The sequence below is a fragment of the Sceloporus undulatus genome, chromosome 1 (genome assembly GCF_019175285.1).
Source record: "Sceloporus undulatus isolate JIND9_A2432 ecotype Alabama chromosome 1, SceUnd_v1.1, whole genome shotgun sequence".
Classification (NCBI taxonomy): domain Eukaryota; kingdom Metazoa; phylum Chordata; class Lepidosauria; order Squamata; family Phrynosomatidae; genus Sceloporus; species Sceloporus undulatus.
In genome coordinates, this window is record NC_056522.1 from 208827267 (window position 1) to 208847886 (window position 20620).

The window sequence follows — 20620 nt, forward strand, 5'->3', positions numbered from 1 at the left end:
CCAGAACTGGGCAAACAGTGATGGAAAAGCATTTTTCTTTTGCCCTCCCCCAGTAATTATAGCAATTACAGTTAATTATAATTAAGCTGATTAGGCTCACATGTTCTGAGGTAAAGAGGACCAGTTTAGGCACTGCAGCCATGCCTTTGGTTTTGACTTCTGGGAAATATTTGTAGCGGGCCGCCATGATGCTATACATATTGGATATAGCACCTCCTGTAACAAGAGTACATTATAATAAAATATTAGAAAAGAAAGAGGGTAAAGCCTGATATTATGAGCCAAAGCAGAAAAACATCACTTGGGTGAAATGTAAAGTGTGCCTTTCAATTGGGCGTGAAAGATTTAATAACTGATGCACCAGTCTAAAAGGTTTCATGAAAGGCTTATGAATGCTGATTTCTCAAAGGAACTATTGTCCCTTCTATTGGAAAAGGTTCCTTTAACACAGTGATTACCAAAATGTGTTTTGACAAAGAAAGTTACTCAGAATGCTATCAAGACTACTCAGGTAACAGTGATTAGCTCCTACACAAAACAGTTTATTCACCACAACTAATCATTTGTTACAATACAAGAAAGTGCTGCTTTTGTGTATTTGAGGGGGTACCCCCAGGGATCACATCATACAAGGTAACAGAAAGGGTGGACAGGCTTGGCCATTGACTTTACATCAAATGCACCCTAGAATACAGTCCAGAATCCTTTGCCATGTGTAGCAGTTTCATTGTGAGGATCTCTACACACATTCCTCGGCAAGCAGCCTAGAATGCAAAGTAACAAAATACTCATTTAAAATATTGATTATTTTAATAGATTTTGATATTAGGCTCTCAGATATTTAGATTAGACAACTTATTAACCAGAATCAAAAAGAGGCTTTCCTGTAGAGCAGAGGTGGGCAGCTGGGACAGATCCAGAAGACCATTTTCTGCCCCTGGAACACTCAGGGCACCACATGCGCTGCCAAAAATACCCAAACATTGGGAGGAAACGCTCCAGAAGTGACCAGATATCAGTGTGTGAAAAACAGGATTATTTTTGTATGCTGTATATTAAACAGTGCCTGATCGACGTGCAACCCATTTAAAAGGTGAATTCCCTTTTGCAGGCATTCAAGAGCCAATGTCGCTTGAGTGTTGGTCTAGGAGTCTGGGAACAAGGGTTGGAATTTGTCCTAAGTCCCGAAAACCCACTGAGTGACTGTGGGCAAGTCACACACTCTCAGCCTCAGAGGAAGGCAATGACATACCTCTTCTGCATAAATCTTGTCAAGTAAACTAGGGGTGCAACTGCTCTGTAGAAATAATACGGTTTGGCACCATTTTAACTGCCATAGTGCCATCCTACACAATCCTAGGACTTGTAATTTTGTGAGGCACCAGCACTCTTTGGTACAGAAGGCTAAAGGCCTTGTAAATCTACCAATCCCAGGATTCCATAGGGTGGAACTTGTTATGGTGTGTCTTCAAGTTGTTTCTGAGCCTAAAACAAACCTATCATGGGATTTTCATGGCATGTTTTGTTTGTCTGCCATTGCCCTCCCTTGAGGCTGAGAGGATGTGACCTGCCGTCACTCAGTGGGTTCCATGGCTGAGCTGGGAAATGAACCCTGATCTCCAGAGTTGCAGTCCAGCTCAAACCACTATGCTACACTGGCTGGCTGGCTGGAGTTATAGTACTTAAAGTGGTACCAAACTGCATTATTTCTACATTGAAGATGCACCATTGGAGAGGGCTGCTGTAAGGTGGACTGGGCTTGAAGGCACACAACATCATCAACAACAGGCTTCTAAGAGAGGCAATTGATCTTTGGTGGGGATTGAAAATGATGGTCTGGAGAGTCCAAAGAGATTAGGGTAGCAAAAACATGAACTGCCCAGGGCTCCAAGGTCAACCCTGTTGTCCAACTTTGTTGTGTAGTTCCTTTTTTGTTGTTGTTGTTGTTTTCTGAGCCCAGTAGATTAGTGTTCAGCCAGTTGGATTATTAATTTATGTATTTATAACACAAACACCCCTTATCCCCAAGGCCTCAGGCTATGTTGTCAAACTTTAAAACAACAGAGTACAGAATACAAAATAATAAAAGTAACAATAAAACTGACCCCCTCCCCAAAACCATTAGGAAGCACTGACACAACGTGAAGAGTGTCAAAGACTAAAAGCCAGTAAAAACAAAAGAGAAGACAGACTTTGCCTGGCACCTAAAGGGATAATGAACACATGTGCATATCAAGGAAAGAAGTCTCACAATTTGGACACTGCCATTGAAAAGACCCTGTCTTTGCTAGCTACCTGCATTACCTAAGAAGACTGAGACAGCTGGAGAATGATGTCTGAAGCAAGTCTTCATTGAGGAGTAGATTATCTAGGGAAAAGCAGTCCTTCCAATAGTCCCCCTCCCAGAGGGAAGGGACAGAACTACAGCCAGGGTCAAATTTCACCTCTGCAGTGAATCTGATTACCACATTTTCAAATGAAAACCTGGAAGCACTTAAAAATATATATTTTTGTACTTCCTGGAGGCTTGGTTTTTGTGTTTGTTTGTTTGTTTGTTTTGCAGTGGAAAGAGGTTGGAGGTTTTTAAAAGCAAAACCACCGTGTCTTGTGTATTTGGGGACATTTTAGCACAGTCTTGTCCTTCCCAGTAGGCTCAAGCAAAAGCAAACCGCCTCGCCTATCTTATGTGTTCTTTCTCATTAATGACTTTTGCCATCTTGACCACGCTCTGATATTAGTTAGCCAAACATATCTTGGCTTTCGTCTGTGAAATGTTGGAGAAAATGAGATTGGAATTGAGAGATGAAAAAGAAAAAGCAGGATGGAAGGGGAATGAAGGTACAACAGCACTGTGCCTATGCAGTAGTTCCTCCTGCTTTACAACCTATGAAACAAAGAGAAAACCCCTTTGCAAAAACCTGTCAAGAAAATCCCACAACAGGATCACCTTATGGTCACCATAAGCAGAAAAGCATTTGAAGGCACACAACAATAACAGTCACTAGTCACATAATACCTTCCAAGTGAGGAAGAGAAGACAGCTTCTTTCTTAATTTGGGTACAAGACTCGCCTTTCCTAACAGCTTCTTCCTAAGGCATTATACAACGTTTATTTGATTTACAAAATGTCTACTGCATTTTCAAGCCATTTATGGCAACTCAAAATGACGTACATTTTTTAAAAAAATGACTGTGTAAAATGCTATAATTTTATCTTCCCAGCACCTCTGTTCTTTGCCAGTAAGCAAGCCAATGCCTCAGTCATCATCACCCAAGTAACTGAGTGCAAGATTTCATTGTCTCTGTGATCAAAAGCACTGTTAAACATATGCATCAATTAGCAGTTAGACTGCCAGTCCAATAGAGATTATGTCAATATATGGCTGATTAAGTTCAGTCTGCTGAAGAAATATTATTAGATTCCATGTATTAATATTTATGGGCTTGTCTCTGAAATACTGTCTTCCAAATGTGGGTTTGTTACCAGAACCTGTTTTGACAGGAACTGCCTGGCTAGTTCATTTCTTGCTGTGTGGTTTTAAGGTATCTAACTGAACTAAAATAGCTTTCAAAGAGCTAAAATACTTAACAAACTCTTTTCATAGTGGAAGCAATAGCTACTTTGATCTTTGGGCTGAGAATTCAGTGAGTGTTTATGCCATAAGGATACACAGTGGTGTGATTCCATGCGGATAATACATTTAAAAAAGCAGGGGAAAGTGGTGGAGAGCTTCTCTCATAACCATTCTTTAGCATGCAGTGGAAATGTGTGCCCCTCCAGATGTCACTGGAGTGCAGTTCCCATAAGCCCTAGCCAGAATAGCCAGTGGTGTCAAATCATGGGAACTATGGTACAACAACATCTGGAGAGCTACACATTCACCATTCTTTTCTTATTATAACACAGCCTGGTTGTGCCCAACAGTACCTTGAGACTAAAAGTTAGCATACAGGCATATTAACCATGGCTTTGACAAAGAGGCTCCTTTTTACACAATGGTTTTATGTCCTTAGATCTTACTTTTCCTCCTTCTTCTGTCTGTCTGGAAGTTTTTTTAAAAAAATAGTATTGGTACTGGGAAGATGGTAAAGGAGGCTGGAGAAACACTGACTTTCTGTGTCAGTTTATAGGAGCATGCTGGTGGAAAAATATGCAGTGCATAAGCTCAGAAGAATGGGATTCTGCTCAAGCCAATCCTACTGTTGCTGCATGTGTCTGCCTACAATAGGCAAAGTAAACAGCATCTGCCTCCAGAATCCCTACTGAGCAAGTGTAAACAGCAAAACAGAAAGAAAAGGAAAAAGCAGATAAGGTGCCTCATTAGCTACCCCGGCACATTAAAGAACCATGGAACTGTGAATGTGGCTACAATATGAAAATCATAAGAAAAGTAGTAGTAGTTTAATTCCTTTTAAACTGTCATTTTTGCAAGTTTTTAATTGTACTGTGTTTTTTGTATGTAGGCCACTTTGAATCCCAATTTCTGGGGGACAGCGGGTTGTAAATAAATAAATAAATAAATAAATAAAGTGGAGCTGGTGAAATTTTAAAAATCATCCTTGGATGCATTTGGGAGAAGCTTTCATGTGAGCTACTCTCCTTTTTAATGGCATAGGAACCTATCCATATCCTTTTCATATTATTTCTGCCTCTGGCACCAAACTTTCTGTTAAAGAAGTAATGCTCAGAAACATGTCTACCTCATTAACTGAGGGGTAGCTGTATTTAGAACTTCAGATACGTGTTAACAATAGTAATGGGCAAGTCATGACCTTCCAGAAGTTATTGGAATGTGAGTCCCATGATAAGTCATTCTTGGCCATGCTGCCTAAGCTCAGGACTGCTGGAAGTTGCCAAGACATCCAGCCTGATAGGGGCCCTCAGCCTGCTCCTTGTTCAGTTGCCCTCTTCAAGAATGACAGAAATTAGAATCAGTAATGTTTTATGTTCACCTTGCTTCTCCACTAGCGTGGTGTTGAGGACCAGATGTAAAAGGAGAAGGCAGGAAGACAGGCAGTTGTGAGAGGAGGAAGGCCTACTAGTCCAAGAACCTTACCACACACACACACACACACACACACACACACACACACACACACACCCCTATGTGGCAGTGGCATTCAGGGTAGCCTAGTATAGTCACAGAACAACATAAAGTCTTGTGGAGTCTTTGACAATGACCAAGACTTTTAAGGAAGACTCTTAGTACCTATATTCCTTTTGTCATGGAAGAATGAAACAGTGATGCATGCAATCTTTAAAAATGTTTTTGTGGTTCCCTGCAAGAAACTCTTTCCCCACCCCCCAAATGTATCTGGGGAAAAACATTGCAGTTAAGTTATACTAACTTCCAGACCTTCCTGAAGGTCAGCTAGCCATTTTGCCATTTTTTGTATGGATTTTTTTAAAAAACAAGTCATTGTCCAGTCATTTCCTTGTCCTCCTCCTCACCCTTTGTAATACATCTATAGGCCTAACACAGCCCATATATGTGTTCATATGGAATTTAAAGAAAGACACTAAGAATGGAACTTACCAGGAGAGAAGATTCCATCTCCATCTTTATTTACCCATCCAATAATTTCCCTCATTTTTCGAAGTGTTATCTGCTCCATGAGGACAAAAACAGGTGCAATTTCATATGTAAACCTATAAAAACAAATACATGTTTGAATAAATAAATATCGATATCTGTTTTGCAATCATAAATAATAAAGTGTTTACATTTTAAGAAGTTGCTTTCAATTTAAGAATCTTATGAGTTTTAAGTTGAAGTCCGCTGTCTGCCTACCTAGAACTAAGCCCCACTGAAGTGAATAATGCAGGGTTCCTAAGTATTTGGGTCTTTATTTACTGCATGGCATTATGTAAGTGCTCTTCCTTCCAGCAGCAGGTATTTGTGCTGTATGCACAAATGCATGGGAGGACTAGCATGATGTGTGTATGTGCGACTTTGGGGGGAGGACTACATATTATGGTCCTGCTCTTAGCTCACATGAATATGTACATTTAGGTTAACATTCAAATAAATTTCTTTTGTCAATCTAATCCACTTTCCTCCACAACATATGCTAACCGATTCTCCTGAAAACCAACCAACCTGGAGATAACAAGAATTGAACCTGCTATCTTCTGCCTATAAAGCACATGCTCTACCATGAGCTGCAGCTACTTCCTCATATTTAGAATATTCACCATTTGTATATTGCTGTAAGTGTTCGGATCCATCATCTTAACAATCTTGTAAAGACTGGAGCAAAATCCAATTCTAGTCTTACTCCTGCTTAGAGTAGATCCATTGAAATGAATAGTACATGTTAGTTGCAACTGTTAGGTCCCATTAATTTCAGTGGGTCTTCTCTACTACCATTGCATTTAGCCTTGGATCAGTATTACCCCCATATTGTTGTACATGAGAGAACATAAGGCTCAGAGAACATGGTGTTGCCTCAGGTTAGTCAATTTAATGGCAGATGAAAGATTTGAATCCAAGGCCACTTGCCTTGGGGTTCAGTAGGACCACTTAGACAATTTGCCTAGGAAGACATCCCCATTGGCACATAATTTAATGTATTTTCCATAGATTTGTCTTTAGATTCATCACTGGATTCTGAGATTATACCATCTTGTTATACCAGTTATAAATGTACTTCTATCTAGTCAGTGCCATTAGGCTGCAAAGGTTTTTAGCTCAAGAGTGTGAAATTCTTATTTGAAAACAACAGTTGCTGTGAGAACTAGAGAGCTATGAAAATGGTATGGTAAACTTCAGAGGGCTACTCACAAAGATAATTAGAAATATTGAACTTGTGTTTAAAAAAATGCACCAAACCAATTATTTATTTGGATATATTCTGCTTGTAGTCTCCAAGGGCAACTAATTATACAATACCACACAATCAATACCTGTCAGGAGTAATTAAAAAGGATGATTTTCTAATTACCAGTTACAGATAACAAGCAGACAGTCCGCTGCTCTATCCATTGAATGCGGACAACAACCACTCCATATCATCTAATGGATCATGCATTTTTTCATGTACTGAAACTTCAGTGTAGGTCCTGTTGTTCTTTTGGAGAGAATTTGCTAGAGAAATCTGGTAGAAAGTTGCTTCTCAATTAATGCTGTAGCAGAAAGCTAATTAAATCTTCTCACCAAACCACATTGAAAGTATAATCAAAGAGAAGCGCAACTAACTGAAGCAAAAACCTTCTCTCACTGTACTACATTACACTAGTTAAATCCACCTTCCCTAAGCCAGCAGCCTTTTAGGTATTTGAGGTTAAAGGTCCCATCATCCTCAGCCAAAATGGCCAGTAGTTAATACAACAAACTGACATCTAGCCCTAAAATGCCATGAAGCCTATTCTACACAAACAACCTGTGCCTGCTAGGGTTTGCACCCAAGTAGCTATAACATTACCTTATGTAAGACTGGGCACATGGAGTGCAGCTATCAACCAAACCCTATGTCCAATGATGGCTTTTTGCAGTATGTGGACATAACAGCCAAATCCTCCAAAAGCTAGAGAAAAACACTGTAGAGAAAACCCAGGATTCCTTATCTGGGTCGATGGGGGGAGGAAAAAGACAGAGTGCTAGTTGCTGATGAACGTAGGTCCAAAATGCACTGCAGAAATAATCCAGTTTGAGACCACTTTAACTGCCCTGGCTTAGTGCTAGGGATTCCTGGGAATTCTAGTTTATCATGGAACCAGAGCTCTCTGACACAGAAGGCTAAATGTCTCAGAAAACTACAGTTCCCAGAATTCCCTAGCACTGAGCCAGGGAAGTTAAAGCAGTCTCAAACTGGATTATTTCTGCAGTGCGTTTTGGACCTTAAATGCAAGAAAGAATGAAAAAACCCGATAAAGGAGGCCTGTGGTTTGCTTAGCTGTTGCAAAGGGAAGTGAGCAAGAAGTCTTTACCAGCATGTTGCATTTCTTTAGGAAGCCAGGTTTCTCTCCAGTTTATTATGACATTTGAATGTGGCCTAGTCTTGGGCTGTGGTTTTCAAAACTTTTTTCAGTTAAATCTTGTCAAAGTCTCTGGCACTGAGAATACAAATAAGAATTCATCCTACTATGAAAGCACTTTCCCCCTTTCTTGTCAGTTATTCTACATCTTTCTAACCTTTGAGATACATTACAGTATCATGACCCATAAAAGGTTGAGCATAATGGAAAATGGCAGGAGACAAAAGTGATCCACAACCAACAATCTATCCCAAGTTTCATACTGTTATGCTAACCTACGTAGCTTGTGGATAACAACTGAAATAATTTAACAAAGCTCTACCAATACAATATCCAAGAAGTGAAACGTTCCAGTGATGATGCATTTAAACTCTGCATATCCATTCATCACCCAGCCACGGTCTAGACAAAATGGCTACACTGAGAATCATGAATTAGGCTCACTGAAGGCCTTCCACTGCTTCTTCCATTACCTTCAGTGCATTTTGGATTGGAGTCTCTATGTATGTGTAGTGAATTCCTGAACATCTCATGTTCTCAAATTACAAAGTCATGCACACAAAAAAGGGTTATACTGACTTCTCAAAAACAATGCATTCAGATTGCCATCTGGACAGATCTTTCTTGCACCAGTTGAGTGCCATTGTAACAAAGAGACTACCACTGGTTTAATCTTTGTAGGGGAAAATATTATACTGTTATGAAGAGGATCCAGTATGGCATAGTGGTTTGAGTATTGGACAAGGACTCTGGAGACCAGGCCATGAAACCCACTGAGTGACCTTGGGCAAATCACATGCTCTCAGTCTCTGTGGAAGGCAATGGCAAACCTCCTCTGAAGAAATCTTGCCAAGAAAAATCTATGATAGGTTTGTCTTAGGGTCCATAAGTCGGAAATGACTTGAAGACACTCAACAACCAATGTGGTTTGAAATTTGAGTATAAAGGAGCTCATGCATACAATTAATTGGCTACAAAAACTCATATAGAGCTGGGATGTGTGCAACATATGATGCAGTCTCAGAAAAGTTGTTTGAATAATTTTAGTGGCAATCCATTTGGAGAAAAATCTGTAATGATAGAGCAATCTCATCTTTAGGAGAAGGATTGTACAACCTGTGACCTACCAAGGCAAATCTAGCTCACTAGACAAAAAGTCAGTGTTTGGCCAGTTGTTGGGGAGTCTCAGAGACAGCAAAAATAGAACACTGAATACCATAATGAATACCAAAGTAAGTACCAAAATGAATAAAAAGCTGACAAATAAAACATGAAATGAATAGGAGTTTGGTGAAGCATAAAATCAACGAGTCTTTTAGCAACAGAAAGAAATGGAATCACAAAGCTAACCAAAATGTCTTGCACACTCCCATTGTTTGTGCTCAGTGGGCAGCATTTCTAAAAGGCACTGCTAGAACATTTCACCCAGTTGAAAATGGTTCAAATCCAAAGATGCCTCTTTGTGATTTGAAAGCCTCTTTAAGGGGGAAAGGGAGAAAGGCATTTGCCTTCAGGTGCAAAATGAGAGGTAGTGTACACAGTGCAGTCAAATAATAACAGGCAAACAAAACTCCAAAGTAGACAAAATGGCAAAATAGTGCTCTACACAGAAGGATAACCTTACCAGTGTTTCCGCCTTTATTTCTACTGGTTGACACAAATATTCCTGTGCTTGAGAGGCATGGTGTGAGGCACCACACTTCTAAAGAATTTAGCCAAGGCCAAGCACTTAACTGTCACCAGTTTCAGTGAGAAAGAGGAATGACAAGGGATGAGGGTCTGGACGCCATGCCCTATGAGGAGAGACTTAGGAGCTGGCTATGTTTAGCCCAGAGAAGAGAAAGTTAAGAGGTGATATGATAGTCCTGTTTAAATATTTGAAGGGGTGTCATATTGAGGATAGAACAAGCTTGTTTTCTGCAGCTCTAGAGAATAGGACAATAGATGCAGGCTACAGGAAAAAAGATTCCCCCTCAACATTAGGAGGAAATTCCTGACAGCATCAGCTGTTTGACAGTGGAACAAACTCCCTCAGAGAGTAGTGGAGTCTCTTTCTTTGGAGGTCTTTAAACATAGGCTGGATGGCCATCTGTTGGGGGTGCTTTGATTCTGTGCTCCTGCATGGCAGGAGGTTGGACTGGATGGCCCTTGAGGTCTCTTCCAACTCTATGGTCCAAAACACACTGCAGTTTTAAACCACTTTAACTGACGTGGCTCATTGCTAGGGAATTCTGTGAGACATTTGTGAGACATGTATCCTTCTCTGTCAGAGAGCTCTGGTGCCACAATAAACTACAATTCCCAGGATTCCCTAGCACTGACCCAAGGCAGTTAAAGCGGTCTCAAACTGGATTATTTCTACAGTGTGGATTGGACCAAAGATTCTGTCATTCTATATGACAAAGTCTATCTGTCTCATTACACTTCTGGGTTAGCTAATGCTAGTTCTCTCTGCAATCATATGAAGGAGATTGTCCTCATGGCTGGTCAATTAATTTGAACACATGAGGCATAAAATTCTCACCAGGACTTTTATCCCTCTTGACCAGTGTATCTAAAATAATGAAATAACTTGCTATCATTGTACTGTCCTTTTCATGACACCCCAAATGTTAAAGCATCTAAGCTCCCTTGGTTTTGTGGTAGGGACAGTCCCACATCTCATGGAAATCAGTGGGATGTAAAGTGCTCAACTTTACCTGGATCTTGTCCTGCATATAATATTTTCTAAAATATATTTCATCAAAACTAATTATAATAACTTTTTAAAAGGATGGTCAGTGTAGTTTTGAACAGCAATGCTGAACACAAAAGTCAAAGACAAAATAATATCCTGGTTACAAACTGGTGCTGATGATGACTGGCTGACTTTTCCTCTACAGTGGTTTTTGACAAGTCAGATATGTGGGTCTCTCTGTTGCTAAGCTCACTGAATGAGCACATATGGCCCTCCACAGTGCTAATCACCATCCCTGCTCAGCAGTGCATTATCAATAGATGAAGCTGCAAGGGAAAGAACCATCCCTTTTTGATTTGCAGGTGAAACTTCAGCATGCGCTGTTCTTATAGCAACCATGCACATCCTATTCCATCTGGTGGTTTATAAATGTGTATCTCTCTCTCTCTCTCTCTCTCTCTCTCTCTCACACACACACACACACTTGTAACTGATAGCATTCTTAAATAGAAACCTTGCCTTTTGATTGCTGTTGGGTATTTGCTCTCCTATCATGTCACACTTCCTAAAGCCCATGCAAATCAATACACAATTTCAAACTGCCCCGAGGCCTGTCTCACACTTGTCCTGGATCCTTTTTGGTAGGGAAGAGGCTGGGTTTTTTTGTCACTAACGGGTACCAGCCTTCACCTTGAACTTGATTTTAATTTTCCCTACAATGTAGTGTCAACACTCAGCAATGATAATGGCATCCCATAGAACTGTGAGATCTGTCACTGGCTAAAATGTCATTCACCCACAACCTCACTACTCCATGTCCTTCTTTACATTAGTTGAAAACAGGGTGGTATGAGGACTACTTCACTGTGAGTACATTATAATCTGCACAAGCCATTTTTGCATCTTATAACTTTTTTTAAACAAGCAATTAAAACAAACTCTTAAAATACAATCCTGCTCCCACTGAACCTAATTCTTATTCTGTACATGAATTCCCAGGGGAAGTTTTGATGGTTCTGCATTCTCCAGGGAAGTCACATTCTCAATGGGAAACCATTCTGAAAACTGGTCATTGTACCTAGACCAATGGTGAGGATTGTGTTGGCTGGGAGAAGCTTTTGTGTTAATCCTGGGCCTTCCAAAAACCCAGTAACCTATTGCCCTCAAAATGGGGGCAGGGGGACTAAAATTGAGAATTATGAAGCCAGAGTCTTCCAAGAGCCTTCATTTTCCATTTATTCCCAAACAGTGAAACATTAGCCAGAAAATCATTTCCAGGGCTGCAAATGAAATGGAAATTTTACTTACTACTTTAATTAGTCTCTATGTCGCCATCATCATGCTGTGTAACTTTCTTCTGTTGCTACTTTTGCATTATGCTATAGCAGAGGAAAGTTTTGAATCACTAAATATGTATTTGTTCTATTCTGTCCAGAGGATAGCCAGGATAAAAAGGTTTTAAAACTCATACATACATACACTGACCATTCTAAAATTAGTTTCAGTGTTACTCTGTGACCCAAAGACTTCATACAGGGGAACTCTCAGGGTACTCATGAAGACAGTCAGAGGTCAACCTTGACCACCTGGACAGATGGTAGGTAGATACTAATGACTGCAAACTTTGTATCTGCTTTAGCAGGGAGCTCACATTGTAAATGTGTGGGAAAGGCCTCTTTATGGAACCAGGAGCAGTTTTTAGATGTGGAAATGGATCAGCTCTTTCCCTCTGCTGATTATCTTCCCAAATGTGGGTTTTTATAGCAGCTAGAGTGCTTACTAGATCCTATCTAATGTATTCAGTGTGAACAGTTTGCCAGCAATTGTTATGCTGATAAATAGCTCTTATCAGTTTACTTGGCAAATTCCCTTATGGATGCTTTTAGATGGAGGACTTCTAGTGCTCCCAGTCAAAATGCACTGTATATCTTTTCTCATAATTTAAACTTTAACAAACAAACAAAAAAGATGTTGGTCTCTTCTAACTCTATGAGAAGCAGCGATAGGAAAACAGGAAAGGGTTATAAGCTGAAGACATCATCATCATCAGGATTCCTGGTAAAACTCCATGAGCGATCACTCAATAAAAACCTCACCTAAAACCATCCATGGTCCTGTGGATATTTCACTCTGCTGGTTTTCCATTTCCCTCTAATCCTCTGTCCCAGGCGTTCAATACATCCCAGGATGGCATGATTCTATAACTTACTCCACTGTGACCTCACAGCCACTGTGTCCCCAAAGTAAGACTCCTAATTAATGTGTCTAGATACCTACCAATCCTTAATTATGTTTCATTTTACTTAGAGTCCAGCCCCAAGAGGAGAGGCATGAATAGAACTGAGCTCACCAATTTGTCTTGTCTTTGTTTGTTCTTGGCAGACTTAAGTAATGTTTTTTTTCCTGAAGAAAGTTCACATCAACAAAAGTTAGAAAGCCCTCTGCTGTTTGACAATAGCCTTTCCTTGCTTGCATTCAGGGCCCAGCCATTAGGAAGAGTAAGACAGTTGTCTCAGGCCAAGTATGGTGAGTGAGACCAACAGTCAGTGGCAAGCTTTTGCTTGAACTCCCTGGCTGTTCCCCAGTGCTGAAGGATATAGTTATGGCTGGTGCACAACCTCTCCTGGCCTAAATTAAGACACTATCTCATTGGTAGTATGCAAATAAAATGCACCCTCTAATCCAGATTTCTTCTGCCTGTGTAATGGAGTGGGATTGTTGCTTTGCCCTTCCGCTTGTGCAGCAAAGTACATTGGGCCAGCCTTGTTTGCATTTCATAGGAATTATGATTTCCCTCAAATATGAGCACCTAGACCCAAGCACTGAATGGTACTCATAGTCACTCCCCCCTGCATATATGTCCCTCAGGGTGCCACTGATAAAAGAGGGGCTCACAAAGCTGCTTTGCCTGGGGGGCTCTGAACACATGTAACAGAGAAGAAACCAAGAAGGTGCTTACATATTCGTATTAGCAGTAGAAGTCAGCCATTCCCCAGCCAAGCCAATGATGTCAAGCCCTGTAGAAAGCTGGTTGAAAAAGCGAGGATGACCTAGAAAGATGAATAACACCACCTTAAGCATACAGTGTCTTTTAAAAAAAAAAATTCAAACTGTATGGCCATCCAGATGTTGTTGGACTGCACCTTCCAGCATTCCTCATCATTGGCTTTGTTGATTAGCTGCAGTCCAAGAACATCTAGAAGGCCACACTCTTCCCACTAAGGTTCTGTCAAAAGCAACCTGATTTCCCAAGTTCTGCTGCATAAAGTTATACCTTCAAAGAAGAAGTATTGTTTTTCTTGTTGCTGTTCCTTCTGTTATGTTACTTGCATGTGTGGGACAGGTCCTTCATTAAGGTAGAGAGGAGAAGGAGAGGAATAGCTAACTCTATGCATTTATCTTCTCCTCTCCAATGAAGTTTGAGGGAAGAATTAACTCACCATATATTTTCATTAGTAGTTCATCGCACAGAAGTTAATCTTCCCCATCCCCCATCTTAATTAAGCCTTGTGGAAAATGATCTAGAAAGTAGTAGAAGCAGCTCAGAGATTTCCCATGTCCTCTTTAGACTGCTGACCTATGAACATTTGAATTATAAATTGAATTGTTGTTTCCGGAGTGTTGAAAAGTGTGGCAGTGTCTATTACAGTACACTTTACTCTTGTACTCTATCATGAAAAGAAAAGAATTTTGGAGTTTCTACTCAAGACAACTGCGTATGTATGTAGCTGTTGTTTAAGCATATAGTTGCATATTTCTTATCAACATTGCTTTTAAAAAGTTGCAATTTTTACTCAAACTGCATCAGTCAAAGTATACACTCATGCCCTTCCTTCCTTCCTTCCTTTTTAAGAGATGAAGAGTTGGCCTTGAATAAGCTCTTCTATACCTTGTTTTAACTTTGGATTTGTTTGAACAGTGGGATAAAATGGTTTAAAAAGAAAGTTAGATACCTCAACTAATCCATGGTTCTGTTCTTGTCTTTATTGCGATCCAGGTTATTAGCAGAGCAAAGGTAACGATGAACAAGTAATGCCATGTTAGCGTGATATTTTCAGTGACCTGAGATAATCAGCCTAAGACTCTGAGATCCACACCACTAAACAATCGCTCAGTGAGGTAGCGGAACTGGAAACACATTCAAAGCAATAGCCCTGTTTTTAAGCACAGGGCTGCATTATGGCTGTATGGGATGGATAGACATGGCTAATTGAAAAAACATGTTTTAATGCTGTGATTTGTGATTATTTCATTTGTCATTAATTTACTCCTGACTCTTCATCCAGTTACTTTAAGGCAACATTAATAAGGCTTTCTTCTTCTATACTATTATCCTTACAACATCCCTATGAGATAGATTAGGTAGGTAGGTTAATGGCTCAAGGTCACCGAGAATACTTTGTGGCTGAGCATGGATTTGAAAGCAGGTCTCCTGAGTCAGGTGTTGACACTCAATCAATTATACATCACATTTGCTCTCAGCACTACACACCTCTTTCATTCTACCATAGGGAATATCCAACAGATGTTTGGGGCATTCATTCAGCCTCAATATACAAGATGTGCCTCAGGAGAAATCATGCCAAGCATAATAGCAACAAATGAGTTGTGTGGGAGATATATAAAAAGACAGTGCATTAAGCACTTGAAAAAAGACGAGATCTTTCTATGAAAGAAATGTACCCTGAGGCCATGCACAACAAGAAGGAAACAAATTTGCCTTTATCATCATATTGATTATGGGGAGGTACCCAGAGTCAAAGTATTATGACCCTTAATCAGAAAAAAGTGAAACTAAATTATATATTTTAAAAGTACTTTTCATTGCCAGTCTTCAACCAGTGGGCTCTATTCAAGCACCCTTCAGCAAAGAAAAATAGGCTTGTTTGTTAGCCACTACCACAGTCTTATTTCCTCTTAAAGAGAAGGTAACTCCCCAAACCCTGCTGGAGGTCTAACTCAAAGAAGTCCAGAACCCAGAAGTAGACAAGAACACAGTCAGACCATACTAGGACTCATGTTAAGATCAAATGCACCCCTCCACACACTCACACATCCTCACACACAAAGCTCTACCGATAATCTGAACCATGTTTTTTCTCCATTTCAGTGAAAACAGATTTTTCAGGAGACACAACTACTACTCTGTGTCAGCACCCTAGTCATACCAAAATGTATACATTCTTCAAAAGGAACTGTAAAATAAAATTATTGATACTGTGAAAAAAATGTGAATAGCTGGATACCAAAATCTAATTTATGTTTCTCCCTCTGTTAAAATCCATAGCTTAACTGGAGATTCTCCAAGACTTTTTGATATCTAAGGTTCCCTGTTGGCAAAAATGTAGCATCAATATATGCAATTATCCATTTGCTGTCCTTTTGCAATACCCTTCACTCCGTTGCCTTGAGTTTCATCTTGGCAAATAGGCCAGATATAAATAAAGTGATTGACTGACTAAATGTTTGATTAACTAGTTGCTTTGCCTGATCAAAATGAAGGCGCCAAACCTGGGCATGTGGTGGCATTTAATTCATCATCTATCAACAAGCTTATTTATTTTGGCACTTCCAGATGGTGGGCAAGATCAAGTCTTATTACGATGTTGTAGCCATCTCCCTGACAGGACACACTGCCCTTCTCATGAATGGTGACCTTGTATGTCGTGGCATCCTGCATGGCGTCCGGTTGCACAATGAGAGCTCCCATTACACAGTGGGTTCCAAAGAATTCTGGAACCCTGGTGCAATGATCCTGCTGTTGGCTCCATTTGCACATGTGTCCCAGAGATGTAGCTATGGAGTTTATCACATGGGATTTATCCCATGCAGAAATGGGATTTAAAATGGGGAAATCCCACGAAAGCTGGATCATTTTCACATGATGTCATGCTTTAACATGCACAGAAAGTGAACAAATCAGAATCTCCTCTCCAACAACTTGAAAATTAAAACTCCCGAGAATACTTGCCCTCACTCATTAAAAGAATGGGAGAAATTACTATGGAAATTATATTTGATATCTTATGTCTGTACTCTAGAAAGGCCTGGAAGGAGAAAACTTGCCTTGTATAATGAGTTATCAGTAGGATTGCAAGTATTAATGATCCCAAGACTCCAAGTCACCCTTTTCCTTTCTTTGTTTTTTTGGCATTAACTGTCTTGGGAACATAAAGAAGAAAAACTGCAAATTCAGTGTCATTTAAACCCTCATTTACCTAATGATATTGTTCCCTCGAGATATAGGCGGCTTGCATTTCATCAAGTGAAAAAGATTACGACTTTTCAAGTACGTACAGCTAGGCTGTCTACATCCAATGCTGCAAAATGCCCATTTGAGTGACAAACAGAACTGCCTAACAGTCTGCCTACTGTGAGCAATAAGGCAAGAGTCACTGGTGGAGGGATGGATGGTGGTGGAACCAGACAGCATGTGTGCTAAGCACTCGGCCGCAGAAGGGGGCCGGGATGGATTCAAACCAGCTGGATTTAAAGCTATGGTTTAAAATTGGCTTTCCCACCCTTGATTTAAATAAGGAATTTAAATCATTGCATTTAATTATGTTCCCCTTTGTAACATCTTCCCATATTTCCTAAACAAAGGTAAACATCTGAACATTGTTAATTTAGAATTTACCTAGGAAAAAGCTCACCAGACTCAATGGGACTTACTTCAGAGTAGACATTAGTACAGAACTGCAGTGCAATTAAAGTATTATTTCCACTGATTATAGGGAATATCATAGAAATATTCCCACACTGGGTCTTTTTCATAGCTAGGACCCATGACAATTTAGTGGTTAAACATAAGAATATTTTAACCCTCACACTGAACAATTTTGTTTTCTCGTTTTCTTTGGAGCATTGCTCCTTTCTGCTTCCTGCTGCTTTGGCCTGTCTCACAAAAACAAAGTGGCGAAACAGAAATGAAATGTTCAAGACAGAGTCTTGCAGATTACTGAGATGTGAAGAACAGCTTATTTTCACCAGCAGAAAAAGAAACTAGAATGTAAATAATTCACATTTGCAAAATGATCAATTGGCTCTTCATTTATGGATAAAAGCCTCTTTCCGCTCAATCTATGTGGAAGAAGCATTAATTTGAGGGTGAAGATTAACTACAACAGGGTTGGCCCTATGCATTATGTTTGTGGTTGTATGCCTTCTTGTAGTTTCAGTCTTACGGTGACCCTAGGTGACCCATTCCCGGGGTTTTCTGGGGCTGAGAGCATGTGACTCGCCCAAGGTCAACCAGTGGATTTCCATGGCTGATCAGGGAATCAAAACTTGATCTCCAGAGTCCTAGTCCAAAACTCAGATCACTACACCATTCTGCGTCTCTACCCATTATTTGGCAGTAAAGGTAATGGCCTGAACGAGCAAGTTTTGCATATGCCATGAAATGGCAACAAATGATTAACTATGGTATTTATTATAATCATGTTTTCACTGCCAAGAAATGAGGGCCTCTTATGAGGTTTTCTACTTCAGTCACAAAAATAACATAGCTGGCCAACAGTACTATGCACCTTAACTGTTTTTGGAGGGGGAGGGAGAGCATTTCTAGAACTGCCTCTGGCAATAGATGCCTTAAAGCAGTGCTGAATTGCAGAGATAACAAGCTTAGAACTAAATTATATAATGTTAAACTATTTACTGTGGAAAAAATAAATAAGTATTATAAATTTGATGGGGAGGTAGTTGTCCCTCCTCCTTTCTTCATGGTGCCCCTGTCAGAATGAAGGTCCTTGGGTTTCATGGGAATTGCTCTTAGGTGGCATGGGAGCGAATGCATACTTATCAGGGGCCAAGTGGTTTTAGGAATACTCACATGTGGCCCTAGCAATTTGTTCCCTCTACAACCTGCAGGTATCACATCAAGATTACTTTTGCTCAGGGTATAAAGTTCATATTTTTATTGTTGTGCCATGGCAATTGTCAGGACAGCAGCAAAGTCAGTGAAAGCAGTGGGTGGAGCAGGGTTGGTGGATAAAAAACATGGATGGGATGCACATGCTTTCTGTGTGCTGTTTGTTGTTCACAGCAGTTTTACAGCAGCAAAGTGGTCAGTCTGAAGTGGAATTACCAGAGAAACTGGACCTTTGTTAGATATATTTCTTGTGAACGTTTTTTCCAAATGAAGTGTCTAACTTAAAACACCAAAGTCGGTCATGGTGGTGCAAAGGTCCCTACTGATTTAGCAGTGGCTATGAAAAAAGTCACTTCCACTGTCCCTCTAGTTGATTTGCTTGCAGCTATTTAGGGAACCCCTCTATTTCAGGCTGTAAGTAATAATTCCTTGGACCACAACCCCAATTCTCTGGCCAAATCACTGACTACTTTCTGAATGACTACTGTGATAAACTGTTGAACTGGTCTTACAGCCCAAAGCCACAAATCCTGTTTCAAAAGAAAGAAAGAAAGAAAGGCTGTTTTATCCATGTTGATGAGTAATAGCATATTTGCTCAGACTTTAACTCTACTGTGTTGAATATGTTCACCAAGGCCGTGCTGCATAAGGTTGGAATCCTGGGGCCAATTCCCATAGGAGCACTGCAGAGGAATGGGGTGGGATGGCAAAGGACAGAGTGTCCTCTTGCACTTTCCCTTGCATGAAATTGAAATTTACTCTTTAGGTGCCTCTACACTGTAGTTTGACACCACTTTAACTGTCATGGCTCCATCCTACAGAAACCTGGGTTTTGTACTTTTGTGAGGCACCAGCACTCTTTGGCAGAGAAGACTAAAGACCTTGTAAAACTACAAATCCCAGGATTCCATAGGATGGAGTTACAGCACTTAAAGTGGTGTCAAACTACATTATTTCTACAGTGTAGCTGCGCCCTCAGTTATTGCACAACACATCAGGATACAACATTAATAATGCCACAAAAGTTCTTATGTACTTTCAATTTCATCTTGACTGTCCTGCCCTTGCCTCTCAAAGGCCTGCCCAAACAGAAATCTCAGAATACACAGGTGTTAAGTATTTGGTTTCCAGGTGGAAACAACTTCCTTAGTTGTGTCAAATTTGTATTAAACATCTGCACAAATAGATAGGGGTATTGCTGCAAGGAGGATGAGATTTAGCTTTCAATAGAAGGAAACTGTGCTACTCAGGTAGGGAATGGGTGGTTTGCTCTATACTCCCAAGAGCATCATTCGTGTATACAGTACTAGCAACCAGATAAATCTTTGTCTTGAAAGCAAAACTGGACTGGCCATTTTGTACATCTAACAGACCATAGATGGGCTCAATAAATATCTGTACTGGGACATAAGTATTCATCTGGCCTACTAAAGTAGGAATAGGAAGGTCCATCTGTCACTTTATAGCACACTCCAAGCAGAGAGTGAGATGTGATAAATGCACATTATTTATTTATTTATTTATTTATTTATTTCTGTAGTGCTGGAAATGTTCATAGCGCGTTACATACAATTAATCACATCAATAAAAATATAAAACCTGCAAATGGTGTACAATCTACAAAGCTCCAAGCCAAACTGGGAGGCTGCCTGTGCCTTTTTCCACCAAGACAACAGCTGAGGCTGTTTAATATTGTTTTTCAGGACCAGGAGAATGGGGATTAATATCCTATTGTATCTGTTTTGCCATGTTAATTGCTATGCATTTTTACTGTCACTGTGAATTGCTATTTATTTCTTTGCTTTTTATTGTTAGTGTGATTTGCCATGTTATTTGATTATTATTTGCTATATATTTTTTACATACAGTACTGTAATATTATAACTTGTTATTTTATAATTTTTGCTGCTTTTGATTTTAGATTGTACACCATAGGCAGGTTTTATCTGTATCTTGATTGATGACTATGCAAAGCGCTGTGTAAACTTACGGCACTATATATATATATATATATATATATATATAAACAAAAAACAGTGGTGTGTTTTCTTTCTTCCACGGTGGAAGTCAAGATAGAATCCTAGAATCCTAAGAG

At 39.9% G+C, this 20620-nt stretch overlaps 1 protein-coding gene across 2 annotated transcripts in view; it reads right to left on the reverse strand.

Annotated features, from left to right (window-relative positions):
* GAD1 (glutamate decarboxylase 1) overlaps nt 1-20620 on the reverse strand; it is an 84614-nt gene that overhangs the window by 21074 nt on the left and 42920 nt on the right. For both annotated transcript variants that reach the window (XM_042480328.1, XM_042480337.1), the window contains 3 exons: nt 13615-13705; nt 5538-5650; nt 101-216 (listed from right to left, as the gene is read on the reverse strand). In XM_042480328.1, the coding sequence (XP_042336262.1) occupies nt 101-216; nt 5538-5650; nt 13615-13705 (320 nt within the window). The remainder of the gene's footprint in view (nt 1-100; nt 217-5537; nt 5651-13614; nt 13706-20620) is intronic.